We start from the raw sequence: 24,835 nt of genomic DNA, 5'->3' as shown, positions 1-24,835 counted from the left end.
CCAGCTTCAGACAGGACTGAGCATGTTTCCTCCTGTGCTCGCTTCCAGGGGCACTCAGGCTCCTGAGAGAGCAGCCAAACAAGACTCGTAGGAGTGAATGCAGAGGGGGCTGATGGCAGATGGGTTTTGAAGTACACACACACAGACACACACACACACAGACACACACACAGACACACAGACACACACACACACACACACAGACACACACACAGACACACACACAGACACACATGTACGCGCACCAAAACGTACCACCACACACACCCTCCCCTTGTCATGTCACCCGCAAGGCTGACCTGTTCAGTGGTACCATCCGACCTGCGACAGGTTGCAGTCCTGTCGGATGTTTTTAATGAAATTGCTTCATTAAACGTGGATGTACAATCAGTCAATCGCTGTCAGAGGAAGTCTTAGGAGATACCCAGTGTGTCTCTTGGGCCTCAACATGTTCAACATGGACTGTAAGAACATCTATTTCGGCACATATAAAGCTTCTAATAGAAGAATAGGAAGACGCTTTTAAAAATAAGACTGTTTATTATAATAGCTCTATATGCAAAGCATACAGTTAGAATAAAATGAAAGACAAACCTGTATATGGATAAGAGTATTACATTCAACTATTTTATCACTCCAACTTAATACATGCAATTTCTATTCACATTACATCTTGGATATTTAATCTTGAACATGACAGCACAGTATATAAGGTGTCTTCTTATGTAGCTCTGGTAGCCAGATGCAGTAGAAGACTTAACCTCAGAGATAAGTGCTTTGTTTCCATAAACAAGGTTTCCAAGCAGCTAGTGGTTTGTTTTCATCCGATTAAGCATAGGTGAAGAACAGTTGTGTTTGAGGGATCATGCTCCTGTGTCTTGTCTCTCTTCTTTACAACCTCCATAAATGGTGTGTTTTTGTGTATGTGTGTGTGTGTGTGTCTGTGTGTGTGTCATTTACTTGAACTTTGCCACTTGGGCATCCTTCATGGCATCCTCTGTCTGAGGTGATCCCGGAGGTTAAAGCCGCGCTGACACAGAGAATACTGGAGACGCAGAGAGTGGACATCTTCAGACAGGGAACACCGCGGCTGAAGCGAGCAGCCAACCTCCGCTCAGAACCAGAACTCTGACACGAAGATGTGGACGATGACCATGTTCCTGTGGGACACCACCCCCGCGTTGACGTAGTTCATGGTCAGCTTCAACGCCAGGTCCATGGGGCCGATCAGCGGTTTCACCTGCCGGACCACCCCTGAAGAAAGAACACACAGAGAGAGAAACACCAGGTGTGTAAGTCACGGTGTGAGCGGTCGGTGGGACCGGTCGGTCGGTCGTTCGGAAGCACACTTTGTTAACTCACAGACTCAGATCTCAAATCACACGGGAAGACCGTTAGGGATTCTGCTGGATCATCTGCCGTTACGAAACGAGAAGGCGGTTGTGTAAATGTCTTCTGACGTTCAGGCCAGCGCTGCTAACCAGTGCCTGGTGGCGAGCTGGCTTCACGCACAGAGATGAGTCTAAGTTCTCCTCACATGACTGACCTTCCCTCCTCTCCCCTCCCTTCCCTCCTCTCCCCTCCCTTCCCTCTCTCCCCTCCCTTCCCTCCCTTCCCTCCCCTCCCCTCCCGTCCCCTCCCCTCTCTTCCTCCACCTTAGAGGAGAGAGGATGCATCCCTCCCTTCGTCATGGCACCGCTGGTGTAAAACACATCACAACTAAGAGCCCAAGAATGACCAAACACTTGAGGAATTTGTTGGAAGCTCTCTTCAAGTGAACATGCGATTACAGGGCGACAAAGCGGCAGTGTTTACACAGGCTGTCAGCGGGCCTGTTCTCCCAGGAGGGCTGGTGACATCTCGTCTCCGTTCTGTTTGAACAGACATCGGCCCCCGAGCGCAGCCAGGCAGCACAATCTCCCTGCACTCCTCCAACCGTGCGTTCCCCCCCTCTCTCTCTCCCTCACTCTCCCCCCGATCCCTCCCTTCTCTTTTGCTCACACTTTGATGTAGCAGCAGTGCAGTTCAAGCCAGGTATTTGGGATGGGTCGACTTTTCCAAGTTACAAAAAGTAACACGAATCACACACTTCAGTGATAAATAACTATCGCTCGAGTCAAACTGACATCAAGACGACGTGACACGTGATGACGTGTAGATGATGAGGCCGTCTCCGTGAGCTACTTGAACCAGTTAGAGCCATTCGGTCCTGTGCACCACGGGGCCGACACGGGGGCCGCAGCGTCCTGTGAGAGACAGACGATGCTCCTCCTCATCCCTCGCCTCCTCTTTTCTTCTCTCTCCTTTCCGAGGGGGCTTGTTTGTGGCACCGTCGCTGTGGCCTACGAGGGTAAATGAGTCCCATGTGTTCGACGACGAGGAGCAGTCCCAGTCACGCGATACAGCCAGGGAGGCATTCCTTCAAGAATCCATCTTGAACTCCCGAACAGCAAGCCGTAGGAGACTGCAGCCCCTCCCTCCCCTCCCTCCACATCTCCTTCAAGGCCTGGATCGCTGTGACCACACAGAAGATTCCAGAAGATAACCGTGTGAGGAGGGGAATGGGGGGCCCTTTTCTGCATCAGGGTTGCCCTCTTGTTTTGGTGTTATGGGACTCTGGTTGCGTAGTGACTCTCGGCAGAGCGCGAGCAAGACCAGGCTTTTATTGTTTCCAAACCGTCAGCGCCGCCGTCGAGCAAGAGCCCCTGTGTGAACCTAGCGACAGCAGGACATCATGTTCAGAAAAAAAAGTAAAAAGGACGTGGAAAAAAGATTAGGGTTTGACTTTTCCCCCCCAGTTACCAGTAAGTGGAGGGGGAAGGATACTGGGCTCTGTCAGCAGCAAGACACACTGACACGGTGAACACTGTGCATGGGACGCTTCCGACGAGACTCTTATTGTGAAAGGACAATAAAGTCCCAGACAACATAAATTAACCAAGTTCATCGAGTTCACCGTGCAGACGCCTTCATGTCGCACAGTTCATGGGGTTCGATATTGGACGAGGGAGAGAACGAAGATGAGTGCAAAAACACAAAGCAACGTATCATTACGAGTCCGGTCGGGCCCGCTGGGAAGGATGGGGATATGGGATGGATTTCAGTCCACACTAGGCCTTTTTTATTGGAAATAGAGTGATGGTTTCAGATCATAAATGTGAATTTAAATCCAATAGAGGTCCTAAAAGCGTTCCATAATCAGGGTCAAGTGAGGCTGCGTTGCGGTCGCGGTCTTGCAAGGACACAATGAAAAGCAGTCAAATGGATGATGTTACTTCATAAATAAATCACAAACAATTCCATGCACAGTAAAATACTGCTGCTAGTGTCCCTAGTTGGGATGCTTCTCACAGTGTGCACAAACTCATGCACTCTTGACACTGAACTCATCAAAATCTAGATGTTTCTAATGTGGTTGGACACATGTGGGGTCTCAATTGAGCTAATTCAATGACCTAATGGTTCAGGTAGCGTATTGCTTTTCCCCTATTAGCTCAAATATGGGGTGGCATGATTTGTGAGACGTTTAAGGCCAAACCTCCCAAGTGTAATTAGCTTAACAGAACGTTGGTTGGCAATGCGGAGAACAGAGAAGTCTCGTTTGCACATGCAGGTCCTGCAGAAGGTGTTTCCCATGGTGGCTCTTTGCTTGAGCAGCCCTAGCATCCGCAGCTCAGTGCTGTTCCCTCGGTGAAGGGAGAGCGCGTGCAGCGACAGCTGGGCTCAGCGTACTCCCAGTGAACCTGAGGTGAAACCACCAACCACATAATGAGCTCGTTTCATTGAGTGTGCAGGAGCAGCGCTGAGGTGAGGAGAAGGCCGTGAGCGCACACTGTGCAGTAACAGGTCAGCTCATACGGACGAGACACCGTCATCACCTGAGACTCAACGTAAACAACAACAACATGAGAAGCTGACAACCTAACTTCCTGATGTCACATCCTGTTGTCTCTTCCTGATGTCTCTTCCTGATGTCTCTTCCTGATGTCTCTTCCTGATGTCACTTCCTGATGTCTCTTCCTGGTGTCACTTCCTGATGTCTCTTCCTGATGTCTCTTCCTGATGTGATCTCTTCCTGATGTGCTCTCTTCCTGATGTGATCTCTTCCTGATGTGCTCTCTTCCTGATGTGCTCTCTTGCTGATGTGCTCTCTTCCAAGAGGATCGCTGGTATCCCGAGGAGACCCAGCTGTGACAGGGGGAAACACTGTGGCCTGGAGAGAGCTGTTCCAGTCCTCTGAGGTATCTGTCCCAGGGAGGAGAGGTGACTCCTCCGCCTAATCAAACACACAGCTGAACAAACTCCCTGTTCCTCCAGAACATTCTGCCACACCATAAAACAGCCGGTAAGTAGAAAATAGCCTTAAATGCATGGTGGTAGTGGAGACACTGCCACAAAACAAAGCGAAGCAAATGCCAAAAGCCATTTGTCATCCTCTACGGCTGAAAGAGCTACAATATTGAAGGGTTACATGTAAACAGTACAATTTCAGGGCTTTCTGGTTTCTAAAACTCAGCAAGGAAGTGTATGACTAAATCCCAAATGAGCGGGTTTAACACCATAGACAAATGAAAAGTATGCGCTGGCCTCGCCACAGACCTGCATAATGACACGCTACAAGCGGCACAATGTGTGCTCGCTGAAGTGAAACCATTGGGCGGGAGCCCGGTGGAACTAGTGGCGTTCCTCCGACAGAAAGGCCGAAGATACGGGACTTTTGGTCGGAGGACCTTAAAGCACGGGCTAGATGCCTTGTGTTTTTGGTAAGGACTGGCTGCTGGTCTGTGATTGGCCGGGGTACGGCCAGGCTGTCCAAACAACCTCTTGACCACTCCAAAGAGGAACGGGAGCCCCGAACGGAGCCCTTTCTGAAAGGCCAGCCACGTGTGGTTTGGTATTTTAAGGTCAATTAGCGATGAGTCATAGTTACAGATCTCTCTCAGATGAGCCGTGGGTCGGCATTGGGACGGTGTCGGTGGCGTGGGTTGTGACATCACAGGAAGGCTGCCAGAGGGGGAAAGGTTGCTTCTTTTCCTAACTTTTCACAACCACTGAACTTCCTGTCCAGTGGTTGTGTGATAGGATAGCGGTGATGACACGTCATGTGACATTCCCCATAACCGTGACCTTCAGATGGCATTACAATAGACCTTCTAGTTCTACAGCCTTCACCGAGAAACAGAACTCGGGGAAAGAAAACAATGTATTTAAAGAATCTGACATTAAAATGATATGAAATTAGAGCGAAGAAAGACACTGTTGGATTTTTCGGGACTTTCGTGTGCAGTCTCACCAGCTTGCACACGTTGGAGGGAATGCTTTTTGGATTCATTTTTGATAAATGTAAAGGGGAGGGGGGCATTCTTAATAAAGTTTTAATATGTTATCGTTGTTGGCATGATGAAGGTAATAAATAATAAAATAACAAGATAAAGCAAGCAGACACAGCTACAGAAAGGTAAGGACTGGCAATGAATTAGTGAATACAAATCAAGAGACCATCATAGGTTGGGAGAGAAATGCATAACTACATCTGGCAAGTGAAGACAATTCCTCAGTAAAATAGGATGTAATTCACTCTGTTTATGTGTGTTTGACACTATCTACCATCTAAGGATTCTTGTAGACCAACCTGGGAAGGCGTTGTGTGTTTGGCTGTGGAGTTGTGGAGTGGTCGGGTGGAGAAGACATTGTTTTGATTAGCCATGCTAATCTCCTCAGTGACAGGCAGGGATTTGTCATGGGTTTGGCACGTTCGGGTGGGCCTGCTGAAGTCATGTCATGAATTACAGCCTCTCGAGACACATGTTAGGCTGCCGGGCTAGGCCGCTGGGCTAGGCCGCTGGGCTAGGCCGCTGGGCTAGGTCGCTGGGCTAGGTCGCTGGGCTAGGCTGCCGGGCTAGGTCGCCGGGCTAGGCCGCCGGACTAGGCCGCCCGACTAGGCCGCCGGGCTAGGCCGCCGGGCTAGGCCGCCGGGCTAGGCCGCTGGGCTAGGCCGCTGTACTAGGCCGCTGGGCTAGGCCGCTGGGCTAGGCCGGTGGGCTAGGCCGGTGGGCTAGGTCGCTGGGCTAGGCTGCTGGGCTAGGCTGCTGTACTAGGCCGCTGGGCTAGGCCACTGGGCTAGGCATACACAACTAATGGTCCACATGCTATCACTAACACTGTCTACCACACTACGCTAAAACTAGCTCAAATTTCCAAACCATGCTAACTCTAACTCTTTCAAGCTGCGCCACGCCAGCCAGAATCCCCACAGTGTCTCTTTAGCGCCCTGCTAACATCTAACACACCAGGCCTACATTCCTCCTTCTCTTGTGGAAGGCTCCGGAGACGACCATAGAGACATCCAGTACCAGACCGAAGACAGAGTGTTCATTGCTTCTGTCAGTGTGACTACCCACCTGTCACCCCCATGCCAATGACATCGTAAAAAGGCATTCAGCAATAGAGAGGCTGCTGACCACAAGAGCGTATTTATACCTGCTTCTTAAAATGGTCGGAATTTGTCTGCGGCGTCTGGATGTTGGCCGTGGACCTTACAGTTAATGCATAATCCATGATACCTCAGTTCACCCAAAGCTTGTGAGGACGCTTGGGTTGGCTGTTGGCTCCCTTCCACTCATTCACGGTGGTCAGAGGGATGGTTTCCATGGTTTCCAGCCTCATCCTTCACTGTCACTACATCCGCTGCATCTCAAGCCAGCATGAGTCCCTGCTACTTCTCAGTCTTTTCAAAGGAGCCTGAAATGATCTCACTCCACGCACACCATGCCTTCACTGGGCGCTGGTCAAAGACAATATTGGTCCCCACACGTGTCCCTGTGAGGGAAGAAAATGGATCAGCAGAATCTACCAGCTCTGTCAGATGGCTGGAGACCGCCGATCTGCAGCGTGCCTCGTGTGGGGGACCCCCCCTGAAGCAGCCATCACCTGCTCCCTGGGAGAAAACCACACAACGATTGTTTTCAAAGAACTCATTTGTCCACCAGCTGACTGCCAGAATCAATCATCCCGTTTTCATCCCTCTTCAAACAACCTGTGCTAATCAGAAGTGGACGCCAGTGAGGGTGTGAGGATCGCATTCCTCTGCTGTTTGCTTTTCCGAACGCACGTCAGAAATGTCAGAGCTGTTGTCTTTGTTGTGACGACACTGAGCTGCGGTCGACCGTCCACCAAGCCTGTACCTGGAGTGGTGCGAGACAGATTCTGTGTGGTCGTAGGTAACGGTATGATAGTAGTCATAGGATTCTGAGGGTTTGATTGGTTGCAATCGCGCTCTCCAGGCAGTGAAGGCATGTGGTGTTTGAACAGATGCAGCAGGCTGTCAGCTGTCAGAACTAGGAAAATCCTCCTTTAAGACAGAGATAGATGGCCAGGCCATGGGTGTCTCTTCTCGTGTGTGGTGAGGAGGTATAGCGTAAGACACAGACTATCTGTATTTGTGTGCGAGTGTGTGTGTGAGTGTGTGAGTGTGTGTGTGAGTGTGAGAGCAAGAGAGAAAGAGAGAAAGAGAGAGAGGGAGCGGTGTAGAGGGAGAGAGAGAAGGCTGAAATAGAATCAACGAATGGAAAAGACAAAACTATTAGGTTTGATCTCTCAAAGTTGTGGTAAGCACCTAAATATGCCAAGGCCATTAAAGAGACTAATAGCGGCCAAAGATATTAGCTTTCAGAACTGATACATCCACAGCCTCCAGTTAGCCAGCAGCCGACAAAGAACCATGTTGTTGTGAACTTGGATTGGTTAATGCAGTCATGGCAGACAGTGTGCTAGAAGCAGGCAAGCCGCTGACCATAGCCTGAACAAGAGCGACACTCTGTATGGCTGACTTCTGTGGCCATGCGAGAGCTGCATCCAATCAGCATCCAGTGAGTTTGGGAGAGAAGTGTCTCCTTGTGAGCAGGGCAGCGAGGCCTTTCATGTGGTTTCCTGGTAAAGCGCTCTAATGCTGGGTGAGGCCTAGAGTCCTGGTGGGGGAAATGGAACAATGCGTTTAACCACATGAAGCGCAGGGCTCTAGATTACTTCTGAACAGATCCCCTCTCCCTCTCTCACTCAGACTCTCTCATCGCTTCCTTTGCCTTCCTATCTCTCTCCGTCTCTGAGGAAAGCTGTCTCTTTCACATTTTTCTTTGTTGCTTTCCGGTCTCTGTCATCAACAACAACTACATCTGCAGTTTGGTTAAATTGACACCATTTTAACTTTGCGTCACTGTGGCGTGTCTTTTCAGCAGACTTGGTGCATCTGCTCGCTGGGCTGTTTCCTCGTGTGGAACCATGAACACTTGTGTGTGCCCGCAGCCTGGGAGTTGATGACATTTGGGCTGCCTCTCTCCCCCATGTTCACCCCTCTAGTCTCTCTCTCTCTCTCTCTCTCTCTCTCTCTCTCTCTCTCTCTCTCTCTCTCTCTCTCTCTCTCTCTCTCTCTCTCTCTCGCCCCCTCCCTCTCTCTCTCTCCCTCCCTCCCCCCTCTCTCTCCCTCCCCATCTGTTCTACAGAGACAGATGTTCCCTGGCCGACCATCCCTCCATCCATCAGCACAGGCTCCCGCATCTCTCCAGTGCCTCCCTGCCTGTCTCCCAGCACTGGACCAGGCCAGCACATGACCAGGACAGCACTGGACCAGGACAGCACAGGACCAGAACAGCACAGGACCAGGCCAGCACAGGACCAGGCCAGCACAGGACCAGGACAGCACATGACCAGGACAGCACTGGACCAGGACAGCACAGGACCAGGACAGCACTGGACCAGGACAGCACAGGACCAGAACAGCACAGGACCAGGACAGCACAGGACCAGGACAGCACATGACCAGGACAGCACAGGACCAGGACAGCACAGGACCAGGACAGCACAGGACCAGGACAGCACATGACCAGGACAGCACAGGACCAGAACAGCACAGGACCAGGACAGCACAGGACCAGGACAGCACAGGACCAGGACAGCACAGGACCAGGACAGCACATGACCAGGACAGCACAGGACCAGAACAGCACAGGACCAGGCCAGCACAGGACCAGAACAGCACATGACCAGGACAGCACAGGACCAGAACAGCACAGGACCAGGACAGCACAGGACCAGAACAGCACAGGACCAGAACAGCACAGGACCAGGACAGCACTGGACCAGGACAGCACATGACCAGGACAGCACAGGACCAGGCCAGCACAGGACCAGGACAGCACTGGACCAGGACAGCACATGACCAGGACAGCACAGGACCAGGCCAGCACTGGACCAGGACAGCACAGGACCAGAACAGCACATGACCAGGACAGCACAGGACCAGAACAGCACAGGACCAGGCCAGCACAGGACCAGGCCCAGCCACATGACCTCTTCAGGCCCAGCACACCCCCACCCTTCTGGGCCTGGACATCGATGCAGCTCCCTGACAGACTGTCAGCAGCCCTGGGTCAACAACGGGCTAAAGACAGGGCTGGGCTACCATGTACCACACCCATGGATATGTTCTCTTCCATAAACTCTGTTTGATCATTAATCATGAGGGAGATACTGGTTGTGTTGAGCTTGAAAAGTAATTACATGTACTATCCCTGTGTGAAAATGCTACCCACAATGAACAGTAAAGGGGGGGGTGGGGGGGAAGCTTGTTGTTGTTGAACAGAAAACTAAAGAATTATCAACAAGGCCTGTCATGGAAGCAATGACACAAGAAAGGGAAAAAACATATGCTAAATGTTCTTTAATACAAGAACAAACCTTCATTTGTCTCAGAGGACCAAACAATAGACGAGGCCGCAGGCAGGGCCAACGTGAAGGGACCACAGAACACACTGACAGCTCCTAAACGCCACCAGACTGCAAATAGCATCGCAGGTCATGTCAAACGTGAGCATCCTCACAGAGAATTTCATGCCTTTCATGCAACTTCTCTTTTCTCCTCAACCGAGCACTCGCACAGAGACACATGTGTGTTTGGTTTGGTTGAAAAATCCCTCCCTCCCCTCTCCTTTCGTAATACAGAATTAGGTCAGAAAACCGCCTTTATGTCTCTGAGCAAATGTCATTTCCAGTCAGGGCGGCCGGGGGAGGGCGTGGGGAACCCTGGGATAGTTATCTGCCACGACGGCTTTCGCCCAAGTCACCCGAACCTCAACATGGGGTCGGTCTTGGAGACAGAACCTCGACTCACCCACGATCATGCCGTGCTCGGAGCGCTTGAGGATGTCGAAGGAGTTCTGGACGTTGCCCTCCAGGATGTCAAAGACGATGTCATTGCTTCCCAGCTGAGAGGAGCCGTGTGCCGGCGACATGGTCCTCAGGAACACGATCTCTGTCAGGAAGAAGATTTCAGTTAGAGGGAGGAAAAGGCCTCTCGGAGCCTGTTTTATTTTTCGGTTTTCCGTAGAGGAAGATAATAAAAATGAAATGTATTTATTGTTTGCAGGACCAGTCACAGTGGGCTTGAGGCTTCTACATATCGCTGTTCAGTTGAAAGCTTGCGAGTCCTTTACCCAACGAGGGGCTTAGAAGAGACGACAAGCTCTCTACTTCCCATGAAGAAGAGGATGAGTGTGTCTGGAGTGTGTACCGCATGCAGGCAGGCGGTTGTCGCTGGCTGTCTGTGTGTGATTACTGTGGTTACTCATATCCAGTCTATATGGCATTCATTGGTTTTTAGGGCTCGCCAATGCTTGATAGGGTTGGAGTGAAATATCTGTTAAGAATGTCTAACCTTTTCGAGTTTTGAGGGGGAAAAGGTGTATTATAATGCATGTACAGGAATATTATACTATACTATAATATTATAATATGTATTCTCTATTCTATAAGAAAGTTTATGACCGTGTAACCGAGGTGAATTACGTAACATAACTTCTTACTCAGAACACCGACCCCCTGTGGCTTTGCTCCCTTTCCATCAGGCACATTTGACATCAATCCTATCACAGCTCCATGCGTTACATCATGTCACAGTAAGAGTTCCATCACGTCACGTGAAGAATCCCAGTGGTGTGTCAGAACGGCCCCCTCTAACCTTCCGGCTTGGTGAACTCCCTGAAGGTCGGCATGGAGATGACAGTGTGGGAGACTGACTGCACCGGGTCCAGGACGCAGCTGATGTCGTTGGCCGGGCAGGACTTCACACAGCGCACGGTGTCAGAACGCTCCACCCTCGCCCTGCTGAGAGGGAGAGAGAGACAGAGAGAGAGAGAAGGGGAGAGAAAGAGAGAGAGAGAGAGAGAGAGAGAGAGAGAGAAGGGGAGAGAGAGGGAGAAGAAGAAAGAGAGGGAAGGGGAGAGAGAGAGAGAGAGAGAGAGGAGAGAGAGACAGAAAGACAGATTGAAGGAAAGAGAAAGAAAGAAAGGAGAGAAAGAGAGAGACAAAGAGATAGAAGGAAAGCGAGAAAATGAGACAGAAAGAAAAAGGAGGACACACGACCTTTGACCTTTCAGGGGATAAAAAGCGCAGGAACCAACCGCCTCCTGCCTGTGAAGGTCACAGTGAGCGGGCCAACATGGGAACAGCTCATCACAGTCTGGAGGAGCTGGCCAGTGGCCACAACACAAACACAGCAGGGATGCTGGGTATTGTAGTCCTGGCATCACAAACAAGCAGGCTGCATGTGCTTGAGGGTTTAGGTTGGTTGAGGGGCAGTTCTATGGGCGTATGTGAAGCCCTCTGTGACATTGCTTGTAAAAAGGGCTATACAAATACATTTTGATTGGATTTGATTTGCATGTGGCAGGAGAAGAATAATACAACTGCAACAGAAAAAATCCCACAGCAGTCAGGTTGCTGCTTTTGCCATTGATGGTTTTCTGATGCACTGACTAGTGTGTGTGTGTGTGTGTGTGTGTGTGTGTGTGTGTGTGTGTGTGTGTGTGTGGAGGGGGGAATCACTCCACCAAGCCCAGAGAAAATGATCCACGACCTGTTGGAGAAAATATTTGGATTTGTCGAGCACCCCCCTCTCCCCAACTCTGTATTGGATAATCTCTTGAGGAGAATTTATGAGGCGAGTGTTTTTTCTAAATGACTCCTAAATTGTGAGGAACAAGACAAGACAACTCCCAGAGCCCTCCTGCCTGAGCTGCTCTCATACGATAAGTTAGGACTTTGTATATTTCACAGTCAAATCAGTGGCAGGTCCAGGAGGGGGGCCAGGAGGGGGGCCAGGGGGGTCCAGGCAGGACGGATGCCACCCACACACCTGACATGTTCAGGTCATTACACACCGAGATAACCCCAGATGACAGGGTCAGCGGATGTTATTATTGATCTTGTTTTGGTAGAGATAATCAATGATTGGCTGCCTTTTGCTACAGTGCATCCTCTGAAACTCTTCTGCACATGCTCAGAAACAACAGCAGTTTACAAAACCTACTTTGCTCATCTGTTAACTAATAACTCAATGAACAACTTAATATTTCCCCTACAAATGGTCACTACAGGTACTACGTAGTTGGGTTGTAACTAATAGTAACTTAAGTTTCTGTTTCCAAAGTTATTTTTAAGCAGTATATTTAACATCAATTCAGACTTGCTGCAGCCATCATTAGAAGTCTAAAAGTCATATGGAGGAACAGTCCACCACAACATGAATCCACTTCTGATGCAGTTGTTCCAGTTGCACGCTTTGGGGACAAGCTTCAAATGGACACGAGTTGAAACACGGCTATTTTAGGTTACGAAAACAGACTGGTTACCATGTATAGGTCCAGTTTATGCACACCGCTGCCCTATAGCCACACGGTGACTCACAACCCCTGCAGCTCAGCCTCTCCTCTGGGGACCTATAGACTAGAGCTTAACCCCAAGAACAGCTTGGGTTAACGCGCTTCTTTCAGGGGGCGCAGGAGGGGAGAAGACCCTGACAGGAAGGCAGGCCACGGCCGGGTAGGGGCTTGTAATTACCAATTAGCAGGTGGGTCCAAGTGTTTTGGTTCAGGCCAAAGCCACAAAATGTTCTCTTAGTTTCTAATACGGCGGGCTATGTGGCGCGGGCAGCAGGGTCTGGGGAAGAGGGCGAGAGCGCTGGCGGGTGGATTTACGAGAAGATAATGACCCAGGGTGAACTACCCCCTGGAGCAGAAGGGGCACTTCAAAGCAAGGAAGCAAGTGGAGGTCTAATTACACCGTGCTTGTGTGTATGCATGTGTGTGTCGAGGGTGTGTGTGCATATGTGGGCATGCCTGTATGTGTGTGTGCATATGTGGGCATGCCTGTATGGGTGTGTGTGTGTGTGTGTGTGTGTGTGTGTGTGTGTGTGTGTGCATGTGTGTGTGTGTGCACATGTGAGCATGCCTGTATGGGTGTGTGTGCCTGTGTATATATGTGTGTGTATATGTGTGTGTGTGTGACAGAAGGATCTTACATCCTTGCTCCTTGCTCCTCAGCTCTGGAGGCCCGTGGAGACCCAGAGACACCTCCCAGCACTCCAGCCCAGAAAGACAAACAGACCGCTGGATCGCAGTCCTCTGGTCAAGAGGGGCCCTTTCCTTTTTTTGGTCATTGTTATTTATAGTCGGCACATTGATAACTCCCCAACACAAACAGAGCAGGGAATCAGTCATCCTGCACACCCTGATGCTGCAGCCGCCACAAAACGCTCAGACCACCAGCCAGAACCCAGAACCCCATAACTCACTGTCAAAACAGAGGGAAAAAACTCTAGTGTGCCGCCATGTTTCTTTTACTTTAAGGACAACCCCCCCCCTCCTTCCTCCCCCCCTCCTCCTTCCTCCCCCCCCTTCCTCCCCCCCCCCAACTCCCCCCTGCGCCCTCGCTTGAGCAGAAGTGCATCTTTACTCCACCGACAGCTACAGGAGGAACCAGGGACATTTGAATTTACAGTTATTAAAAGCTTCATGGCTCAGGCACTGAGCTAACATTGCACACTATTTATACAGTATCCTCGCTGCAAATCCCCGCCCCCCTACACACCCACACACACACACCCACACACACACACCCACACACACACACCCACACACACACACACACACACACCCACCCACCCACCCACCCACCCACCCATACACACACACCCTCCCTCCCACCCACACACACACACACACACACACACACACACACACACACTCCCACCCACACACACACACACACACCCTCCCACCCACACACACACACACACACACACACACCCACCCACCCATACACACACACCCTCCCACCCACCCACACACCCTCCCTCCCACCCACACACACACCCACACACACACATCTCATCGGCTGTAACTCTCTCAGTTCTAACTCCCGTCAAGATTCCTCGTCAGCTTGGGTTCACATCAGCAGGTCTGCAGGATGTGGGATCTGTGCCTGTCACATGATCTCCTGAAGGATCGTATGCAGTCTGTTACAGAAGAACCATGCTGCAAATCAACTGCTGACGAAGAGATTTAGAGAGTCCAGTTTGAGATCATCTTGTTTATGTAAACTACTGACATTGCTGTCTACAGAAAGTGTTGGCCAAGGGATATCAGTTGGTTATTTATCAAACTAGACTGTCATTCTACCCTGTCCGACGTAATGGGTTAATATAGTTCAAGTTTGGTTCTATCCTTAGTTTAAGCCACAAACTGCCTTTATAGAACTTTCCAGATGGATCCTGTTACTCCCATCTGAGTTTTATTAGAAAACAATTCATTTAACACATAAACCATAGGACACTGTATGATTATAGACTTTACACTATGCAGTGATTATCCAATTCCAGTCGATTATACGTAGTCTTAGGACACTTCCTCATGTCTTACCCTGACCCAGAGCGCCACCTAGAGGCAGCACGAGACACTTCTCAAAACAAACATTCCATTTCACCTGCAGCTTGCTGGGTGACTCTCAAACCACCATCTCTCAGAAGAAAATGTCCAACCACAAAAGACTGAAAAAAAATTGGTCCTAAAAGCTTGTGCTCGTGCCTAAAGCCCAAACGTGTCTCAGATTAAATACCACGGCTACTGTTTGGAGCGCACTGCGGTCATCCCTGCTCTCGCTCACTCCTCCAGAGCGTTGTAAGGAACCCTGGGCTGCTCCTGGGTCACAAACACCAGGACCTTAGCCAGGTAGCTGCTGACCGCCGCCAAGCGCCGCAGCTTCAGCTCCAGGGTCAGCTCAAAGTCCTGCGGCTGGGCGATGACCCGCGCTACCGACATCACGCCACCGGAGGGCACCCTCTCGGTCACGAAGTAGCCGCCCTCGTTTCCCCCCACCATGGCGATGTCGACCTCGTCGCCCGGGGCGACGCTGGAGGGGCCCATGCGGAAGACGTGGGTGAACACGGGGATGTTGGTGGGGAACGTGAGGGGGTAGTAGGTTATTCTCAGAGGCATGGCCAGGCACTCACTGCTAGTCTGATCGCAAAGCAAGCGCTCGCATCGACTGCAAAGGAGGGGTGGGGGAGGTGGAGAGGGGTGAAGAAAGACAGAGGGACAGATAGAGAGCAGAAGACAAGACAAGACAAAAACAAAATGGGTTGGTCGTGCTGGGCATGCGAGTGGAAAGAATTTCAGTCACATCAAAGTGGGCCGTCTGAATCAGTGCTCTATGTCCAGGCATACGTGTGTCATACTGCCCCCTGCAGGGTCATGCAAGAACTGTACTGGGAGCTACGGTGCATTCCTGTACAGCTTCTGGAAAATGTGAGGGTCTGTAGGCATCTCTGTGTGCAGTCCACTGTGTGTGGGAACATGCTAGATCTGGAGCAACACTGGTCATGCAGCGCGCGGTTCAGAGGGGAAGATCTGGACCGCTGTGGACCGCTGGTTCGGGTCGTGCTCTACTGTCACCAGCGGACCTGGAGTTCCGACTCCAAAAGAACCTCTTTCCTCTCCACACACTTGACTGCAGCTGCGGTGGCTGTGTGTGTGTGTGTGTGTGTGTGTGTGTGAGGTGTGTGTGACCCCCCCTGTACTCACGTCTCCCCAGAGCGGCGGTATTTGGGCGGACACTCGAAGGCCAGGCAGCGGAAGCCCCCCTGCACGTTGAAGCAGCTCTCCGTCTCGGAGCAGGTGTGTGTGCCCGTCACACACTCATCCACGTCTGGGGAGAGAAACCAGGCAGACGCACATGACCCACACGTCACATGACCCACACATCACATGACGCACACGTCACATGACCCACACGTCACATGACCCACACGTCACATGACCCACACATCACGTGACCCACACGTCACGTGACCCACACGTCACATGACCCACACATCACATGACCCACACGTCACATGACGCACACGTCACGTGACCCACACATCACATGACCCACACATCACATGACCCACACATCACATGACGCACACATCACATGATGCACACATCACATGACCCACACGTCACATGACGCACACGTCACATGACCCACACATCACATGACGCACACATCACATGACCGACACATCACATGACCCACACGTCACATGACCCACACATCACATGACCCACACATCACATGACCCACACATCACATGACCCACACATCACATGACCCATACATCACATGACCCACACATCCCATGACCCACACATCCCATGACCCACACATCACATGACCCACACATCCCATGACAGACACATCACATGACCCACACATCACATGACCCACACATCACATGACCCACACATCACATGACCGACATCACATGATCCACACATCACATGACACACACATCACATGACCCACACATCACATGACCGACATATCACATGACCCACACATCACACCATCTCATAAAGCATGAAAACTGCCAAAAAAGAGATCTTGAAAAAACCTTACCCTGGCAGTTGCGGCCGTTGGGGGCCAGGGTGTAGCCGGCCGCGGGGCAGGTGCAGTGGAAGCTTCCGGCAGTGTTGTGGCAGCGGTAGGAGCAGATGTGACCTCCGGTGGGCAGCGCGCACTCGTCGATATCTGGGGAGGGGGTCAAAGGTCAAAGGTGGAGGAGGTGTTTGACCCTGAAACTGTAAGGTTCTCGTGTTCTCCCTTCGTCTCGTCGGACGAATGGTGGGGTCACCTTCACAGGTGACGCCGTCGGTGTCGCTGAGCTGGTAGCCGCGGCGACAGTAACACTGGTAGGTTCCGTAGACGTTGGCACACTCCTGGCTGCAGGGATTGCTCTCACACTCGTTCACATCTGCACACGGGCGAGAGAGGGGTCAGCACCACCTCAGACAGGATATGACATAGGTGTGACGACGAGATCATCACATGGCGGCCATCTTGCTACAGTCAACTCGCTCACCCATAACATTGTGTTGGTTCTACATCTACTTTTTAAATAACCATAACTTGCTCAATTTTCAACCGATTTTTAAACGGTTTGGTTTGTTATCAACGTCAGAGATGTCGTTATGCCACTGCATACTTATGAATAATTATGTTTTGTTTTTTTTTTAAGAATAGAAGTATGCAGTGGCATAACGACATCTCTGACGTTGATAACAAACCAAACCGTTTAAAAATCGGTTGGAAATTGAGCAAGTTATGGTTATTTATATATATATCTATGGCCACAGCAAACAGCCACAGGAAGTGGTTACCATCACAGTTCCTGCCGTCGCTGGTCAGTTTGAAGCCTGTGGTGCAGCTGCACTTGTAGGACCCCAGGACGTTCTCACATTTGTGGGCACAGAGGCGTCCAGGGTAGTGCCTGCACTCGTTGATATCTGAAATGCACACAGGAGAACGAATGAACAAGATCAATCATTTTAGTAAACAAGTCAAACGCCATCAGCTAAGGGCTCACTGGTTGAGAGCGAGCACCACATCGGCTGAGGCCTGATCGCAGGGGCAGAAACGGGTTTCCAAAGACAGGCCCTAAAAGTAAAGCATCCAAACACCCCAGCTGGTGGAGGTGCCTCCTGTATGGTGCAGAGCGGTTACCTTCGCAGACGCGGCTGATGCTGTTGAAGATGTAGCCTGCCTTGCACTCACAGCGGAACGAGCCCACCAGGTTGATGCAGCCATGGCCTGAACAGGCCCCGTCCGGACCCTGACACTCATCGATGTCTAGGAGAGGAGAGGCATGGAGGTGAGAGAAGTGTGTGTGTGTGAAGCTGTGGTCTGTGTGTGTGTGTGTGTGTGTGTGTGTGTGTGTGTGTGTGTGTGTGTGTGTGTGTGTGTGAAGCTGTGGTCTGTGTGTGTGTGTGTGTGTGTGTGTGTGTGTGTGTGTGTGTGTGTGTGTGTGTGTGTGCGTAGTAAGCTGTGTTTCGTACCGACACAGCGGTTGCCCTCCTCGTTGAGGTGGTAGCCCCGGCCACAGTTGACAGAGTTGCGCTGGCAGGTGTAGGAGCCCACTGTGTTTATGCACGTCTGCCCGGAGAGACACGGACCGGTCTGACTCAGACACTCGTTGATGTCTGGGGGTCAGAGGTCAGGCAGAGGTCAGGGCAGGTCCTCTAAATGCCCGTCTTAAAGAACTTGTGTTTAGGTTAAAGTCCCAGTTTATATGGATGATAAACCATAATTAGCAATATAACGTGCATTTGACACGACACAAAAAGACACCTTCTGTCGTGAGAAGGTTAGTAACACTCTAACGGCGAAAAGAAGTTTGTGTGTGACGTTAGTGGGAGACGGGTGGCCCTCCAGAATACGGATTCCAGGTCCTAGTGCCCACCAATGCAACTGCCGAGGGCGTCCTGGATGTAGCCCAGTCCACACTGGAGGCGGGGCTTGCAGCGGAACGAGCCCTGCGTGTTCTGGCACTCAAACTGGGGAGCGCAGTTGTGTGTCCCGGTCTCACACTCATCAATATCTGCACAACACCAAAATAAACTTTTTTTAAATAATGGAGGAAAATGAAAATCTCACACAGTGTCTGATATGATTGTTTGCTGGAAGATACGTGAGCCTAACATGTCACACAGCTACCATTCAGAAAGGCAAGTTGCTAATCCTAACCACACACAGTGTGTGTTTCAGTGACCGCGTCTTTGCCTCTGTCAGTTTCCCGCCACACCTCCAGAGGGCTCTGACCTTTGCAGCTGTTGTTGTCCGTGAGCTCATATCCTGTTCCACAGCTGACCTCTCGCTGGCAGCGGAAGGTGCCCTCCGTGTTGATGCAGCGCTCGCCCCCGCGGCAGTTATGAGACCCCAGCAGACACTCGTTGATGTCTAGGGAGGACAGTAACAGGAGAGACAGGGTTCAACACTTAGAAATGTGTTGCAATGCCCCTTTACAGCTCAAACTCAGTGTGGAAGTGGCGCTCACCTTCACAGGTCTTCTCGTCAGGTTTGAGTTTGTAGCCTTTGAAACAGGTGCAGATGCCATTACCCACACACTGCTGATTACACCTCCCTGATTCTGGAGGGGAGGAGGAGGGGAGGAGGGGAGAGAGGAGGGGGGAGGAGGGGAGGAGAGAGAGAGGAGGAGGGGAGGAAAGAGAGAGAGAGGACGGGAGGGGGGAGGAGGGTATAAGTGTATAATGTACAATTTAATCTAAGTTTGTTCCGCCAGTGAAAACTCTTACCAAATATTTGGACATTTGATAATAGTTTAAACGGTAGGTTTGGAGGTGATGTAGTTACCCCAGCTGGGGCAGCTGCAAGCACACTTCACAATTTCCCCCGAAATTGTACACTCTATAGTTACCTTTACACTGGTCGTTCAGCAATGTCTCGTCTCCATTGGTGCTCGTTTCATTGTCCTTATCAGAAGCTACAATGACACAAGAAGAAACCCCTTCAGTGAGTCCCAAACAGTGAAACTACAGGATGTGACAATGTGTACAAACAGTGAAACTACAGGATGTGACAATGTGTACAAACAGCCACCAGGTGGCAGCACTGCTCTGAACCAGGATGGGGAACGCGTTCATCTTTCAATCACTTCTTCAAAGCTTGTGAGATGAACAACAAACAGCCAGAATGATCTTGACTCACAACTTGATGTTAACTGTTGGTACTTTGTTGCAACTTGTTGCTAATTTCCTCTCTGCTTCTTCCTGCTAGGGTTGTTTTATTGTATCTTTTAGTGTTGTGTATGGTATTTTTAATGGCATCTTCTTTTCTTTTAAACAGTATTTTATGTATGCGTTAAATTGTTTTGTCTACCAAACCAACTGCCCCTCCCCCCAGCCCTGTATCCCCCCCCCCCCCCCCCTGGGAGCCTCCTACCGTGGGTGGGCTTGGTGTCCGGCGCTCCGTCCGTGCAGCAGGCCCGGGACACCAGACCACACTGGTAGCCCAGGGACAGGCTGTGGTCGCAGGGTAAACCCTGCTCCTGGGCTGCCCGGCCCAGCAGACAGCAGTCACAGCACATCTACACACACACACAGGGACACACACACAGAGAGACACACACACACACACACACACACACACAGGTTGTCATGGATACAGATAAAAGATCATAGAAAGTCAGATAGTCAGACAGACTGACTGACAGACTGATGTAGACAGACAGCCAGTGTAGAAAAATGACACAATTTCCTTCCAGCTGGGTGATATCCTGTCAATCATCGTTGTCTTGTGGTGAAGTCTGGGGCATGACTGGGATAAGAGGCTGTGTGTGTGTTTGTGAGTGTGTGTGTGAGTGTGTGTGTGCGTGTGTGTGTTTGTGAGCAGTCTGCCAGTAAGTCATTCAGGATATCATAAGGTTTTATTAAAGCAGAGTGATAAGGTGGCTCAGACTGGCCCAGAAGGCTAAATCTGTTCAATCCTTTCTGATTCAAACTAAGCTGATCAAAAGCTAGGGTGACCAACATACACACTGTTTATCCTACAATCAACTGTATGAGTCCCTTATAGAGGGGGTCTGGCAAAGAGACAGACTGACAATGATTTATAATTCTCCCTTAAACCCATCTGACAAATTTCAATAAGAGTGACGAATGGGCTGAGGAGTGTTGTGGAAACAGAACCCCCTAAAGCGAGGGCCGTGTCTTCGCTTCGGGATAGAGAGGGCGTTCAGGAACTTGGCAGACAGCCTTGACAAGACAGTATCTGAGGTGAATTTATAATCTACCTGAAAGCAACCAGGACTCCATTCCTCTCCAGAGTGACATGCCTCAGCCTGCTTGCTGAGTGTACACACCGACGGTCACACACACACACACACACACTTGATCCATCTCTCTCCTTCTCCCCTCCAGATGAGTGATGGGCCTTGATCTTGGAAAGAAAGAGTCTTTGGAGCGAACAATGACTGGTTTGTCTCTCTGGCTCCTCCTACCACTTCTCCTGACTCCAACATAGCGATGCCCATGTGCACTTGTGTTGTGAAAACACAGGTAGAGACACACAGCCCTTATCCACACACACACAACACCCACACACACAACCCTCCCCACCCCCACCCCCACCCACAACCCCCATCCCTCCACACTCAACCCTTATCCACACACACACGCACCTTAGCAGTCTTGGTCTCACAGGTGGACCCAGAGTACAGCGTCTCGCAGGCACCCTGGTCCTTGGCCATGTTGATGCCGTTGGTGCAGATGGTATCTTCCAGAACGGCTGCACAGCACTGCTCCTGCACTATCCTGTCAGGGAGCAAGAACACGACACACAGGGAAGACCAAGTTATTCTGAACGGCGTCCCAGATTTCCTTGCTGGAGTAGAACACTGTGTTGATCTGCTAACCATTAAAATGGGCCCCGGGCATGCCTAGTGGGGGTCTCCCCAGCCTGGCCCAGCTGCGCAGACGGCTGAGCGAGGAGAGACAGCCCCATGTGACCTGTGAGGGGGGGGGGGGGGGGGGGGGGAACTCCTGCCTGCTCAGTCTCTTTAGCATAGATACGGATCCAAATCAAATGGATTTCTTGTTTCTTTCCACACTTTGGCTGTTCTTGGGTTCTGACGTCAAACTAAAACCTAACATAGAAACGTCTTCTCATCCCTTGGGTGAGTCGTTCCCGGTAGTGTATCGTTCCCGGTAGTGTATCGTTCCCGGTAGTGTAGGTGGTTGTTGTCGTAAGGGATCCCAGATCCTAGAACCACACACTTCCATCCCTCCCTCATTCGCTGTCCTGGGCAGATGACAGATCCCTCCCTCATTTGGGGGTGCTGTCCTGGGCAGATGACAGATCCCTCCCTCATTTGGGGGTGCTCTCCTGGGCAGATGACAGATCCCTCCCTCATTTGGGGGTGCTCTCCTGGGCAGATGACAGATCCCTCCCTCATTTGGGGGTGCTCTCCTGGGCAGATGACAGATCCCTCCCTCATTTGGGTGTGCTCTCCTGGGCAGATGACAGATCCCTCCCTCATTTGGGGGTGCTGTCCTGGGCAGATGACAGATCCCTCCCTCATTTGGGGGTGCTGTCCTGGGCAGATGACAGATCCCTCCCTCATTTGGGGGTGCTCTCCTGGGCAGATGACACATCCCTCCCTCATTTGGGGGTGCTGTCCTGGGCAGATGACAGATCCCTCCCTCATTTGGGGGTGCTGTCCTGGGCAGATGACAGATCCCTCCCTCATTTGGGGGTGCTCTCCTGGGCAGATGACAGATCCCTCCCTCATTTGGGGGTGCTCTCCTGGGCAGATGACAGATCCCTCCCTCATTTGGGTGTGCTCTCCTGGGCAGATGACAGATCCCTCCCTCATTTGGGGGTGCTGTCCTGGGCAGATGACAGATCCCTCCCTCATTTGGGGGTGCTGTCCTGGGCAGATGACAGATCCCTCCCTCATTTGGGGGTGCTCTCCTGGGCAGATGACACATCCCTCCCTCATTTGGGGGTGCTGTCCTGGGCAGATGACAGATCCCTCCCTCATTTGGGGGTGCTGTCCTGGGCAGATGACAGATCCCTCCCTCATTTGGGGGTGCTCTCCTGGGCAGATGACAGATCCCTTCCTCTGACCACCAGGCCAGTTTGGCCAATCAGAGCCCATCTACTTAGACATCTCACGAACAGTAGCACCAAGCGGGTGCAGCTGAGCGACTCCGCACGTCTCTCGTCTGCGGACACGTTCGTTTGACGAGAGACGAGACGGGCAGAACGCCGCTGCCATGCTCTTCCCGCTTCCAACAAGCCTCTTTATCGTCCTCTTACCGGAACTCTCTTTTCATAAAAAAACACACAAAAACTAAACTGACATCTCCACACAGCTCCTCTCCTGAACCTTCTCAGTCACAGACTCAGGAGCACACAGCTCCTCTCCTGAACCTTCTCAGTCACAGACTCAGGAGCACACAGCTCCTCTCCTGAACCTTCTCAGTCACAGACTCAGGAGCACACAGCTCCTCTCCTGAACCTTCTCAGTCACAGACTCAGGAGCACACAACTCCTCTCCTGAACCTTCTCAGTCACAGTCACAGACTCAGGAGCACACAGCTCCTCTCCTGAACCTTCTCAGTCACAGTCAAGGGGGTTTCTGCTCCTTCATTCTTTTCTTTTTCCCCTCCCTCTTTCCCAGTGTCTGAAATAATCCCTCTGCTTTCCTGTTATTCCCCGACTCCAGTCCTCTGTCTGCATATAGTTTCATGTCCTAGGTATTTCCTGAATTCGAAAATACCCCCATTTTCTTGCATCCCCCCCCCCCCTCAACCTCCCACCTCCTCTTACCCCTTGGTCACCCAACCTCATTTTTGGAACCTCTCCACCATAATATGAACACATTCTGGACCACAGGGCCAAAGTAAACACATCTGCACTCGGCGGGCGCTGATTGAGGAATGGATCCCGTCACCGTCGGAGCAGAGACCAGAGGCTGCCCACCTCTCACAGGCTGCCCACCTCTCACAGGCTGCCCACCTCTCACAGGCTGCCCACCTCTCACAGGCTGCCCACCTCTCACAGGCTGCCCACCTCTCACAGGCTGCCCACCTCTCACAGGCTGCCCACCTCTCACAGGCTGCCCACCTCTCACAGGCTGCCCACCTCTCACAGGCTGCCCACCTCTCATAGTCCTCCCAGGGCCTGCAGCCTCTCTGGGGTGTAGTGGCATCCTCACTCTCTCACGTCAAGTGGACAGGGGGATTTATGAAGTCATCCTTCACCCTGTCGCAATCTGTACTTCCCTCCGAAGTAGCTTGACAGACTCGCCCTCGGGGACCAGTTCTGAGGTGAGCTTCACACATGAGGGTGTAAGAGACCCAACCGGGTGGGCGTAAGGGCGGGAAGTCTGGTGTCAGAAAGTGAGAGCTGTCATCTGCTCCTAAGATAACCACCATGCAGCTGTGGAGGTGAAATGTAGTCTGCTGCTAGATTTTAATTATCTTCTCCACAGGTATGACAGGTATTACGGATGAAGCCATAGTCCTTCCAGTCTCTCTGATTACTATCTCCCCGTCACCCTTACCTGCAGGTAGTGGACTCTGAAATGAGAGGCAGGGCTGTGCAGTCCTCATTGTCGATGCCACGATTTCGACCATCTTTGCAGCAGTCCTCGATGGAGATCTGCTCTCCACCTGTCACTGCTGTGGAAGAAAATCACTGATGAGCTGTGTGTGTGTGTGTGTGTGTGTGTGTGTGTGTGTGTGTGTCTGTGTGTGTGTCTGTGTGTGTGTGTGTCTGTGTGTGTGTGTGTGTGTGTGTGTGTGTGTGTGTGTCTGTCTGTCTGTGTGTGTGTGTGTGTCTGTGTGTGTGTGTGTTTAAGTGTAGGCGAAAATGCCCCCCAGTTTCTATGTGGGAAACAGCCGTTACTGTTCCTTTGTCTACAAATAGACACACAAAAGCACACAAGTAAGTTTGCAATGCAAGTGACTGGACAGAAATTGTGAAAGTGACAAGTAAGACTTTCAACACATATTTATGTGCTCCACTTGGAAGTCCCACTCAGACACCAAGATTTAGCATGTCATCTATGCTAGATTAACATTGAGCAAATACTAGGAAGACAAATTCAACCGAGTTTGGCACATTTTTAAATAATCGTAAACGTTTGGCCAGTCATATTGAC

At 51.2% G+C, this 24,835-nt stretch overlaps 1 protein-coding gene across 3 annotated transcripts in view; it reads right to left on the bottom strand.

Moving 5' to 3' along the window:
* Nucleotides 1–520: 520 nt before the first annotated feature.
* Nucleotides 521–24,835, bottom strand: part of fbln1 (fibulin 1) — a 29,265-nt gene continuing 4,950 nt past the window's right edge. Inside the window, exons 2-17 of one of the 3 annotated variants that reach the window (XM_062461046.1) lie at nucleotides 24,236–24,353; nucleotides 21,347–21,479; nucleotides 20,110–20,254; nucleotides 19,586–19,651; nucleotides 19,205–19,297; nucleotides 18,970–19,107; nucleotides 18,611–18,748; nucleotides 18,207–18,350; nucleotides 17,875–18,000; nucleotides 17,532–17,657; nucleotides 17,006–17,125; nucleotides 16,771–16,902; nucleotides 15,912–16,035; nucleotides 11,012–11,157; nucleotides 10,166–10,306; nucleotides 521–1,254 (exon numbers count right to left, since the gene is read on the bottom strand). In XM_062461046.1, coding sequence (XP_062317030.1) covers nucleotides 1,115–1,254; nucleotides 10,166–10,306; nucleotides 11,012–11,157; nucleotides 15,912–16,035; nucleotides 16,771–16,902; nucleotides 17,006–17,125; nucleotides 17,532–17,657; nucleotides 17,875–18,000; nucleotides 18,207–18,350; nucleotides 18,611–18,748; nucleotides 18,970–19,107; nucleotides 19,205–19,297; nucleotides 19,586–19,651; nucleotides 20,110–20,254; nucleotides 21,347–21,479; nucleotides 24,236–24,353 — 2,030 coding nt within the window. In that variant the 3' untranslated portion in view covers nucleotides 521–1,114. Of the gene's footprint in view, nucleotides 1,255–10,165; nucleotides 10,307–11,011; nucleotides 11,158–14,600; nucleotides 15,376–15,911; nucleotides 16,036–16,770; nucleotides 16,903–17,005; nucleotides 17,126–17,531; nucleotides 17,658–17,874; nucleotides 18,001–18,206; nucleotides 18,351–18,610; nucleotides 18,749–18,969; nucleotides 19,108–19,204; nucleotides 19,298–19,585; nucleotides 19,652–20,109; nucleotides 20,255–21,346; nucleotides 21,480–24,235; nucleotides 24,354–24,835 lie in introns of those variants that run through there. The other 2 variants (XM_062461047.1, XM_062461048.1) reach the window with 2 other exon arrangements.

Source organism: Osmerus eperlanus, chromosome 5 (assembly GCF_963692335.1).
Source record: "Osmerus eperlanus chromosome 5, fOsmEpe2.1, whole genome shotgun sequence".
NCBI classification, from domain to species: Eukaryota; Metazoa; Chordata; class Actinopteri; order Osmeriformes; family Osmeridae; genus Osmerus; species Osmerus eperlanus.
Note: the sequence above shows the minus strand (reverse complement) of the source record. Positions and strands in the feature narration are given on the sequence as shown.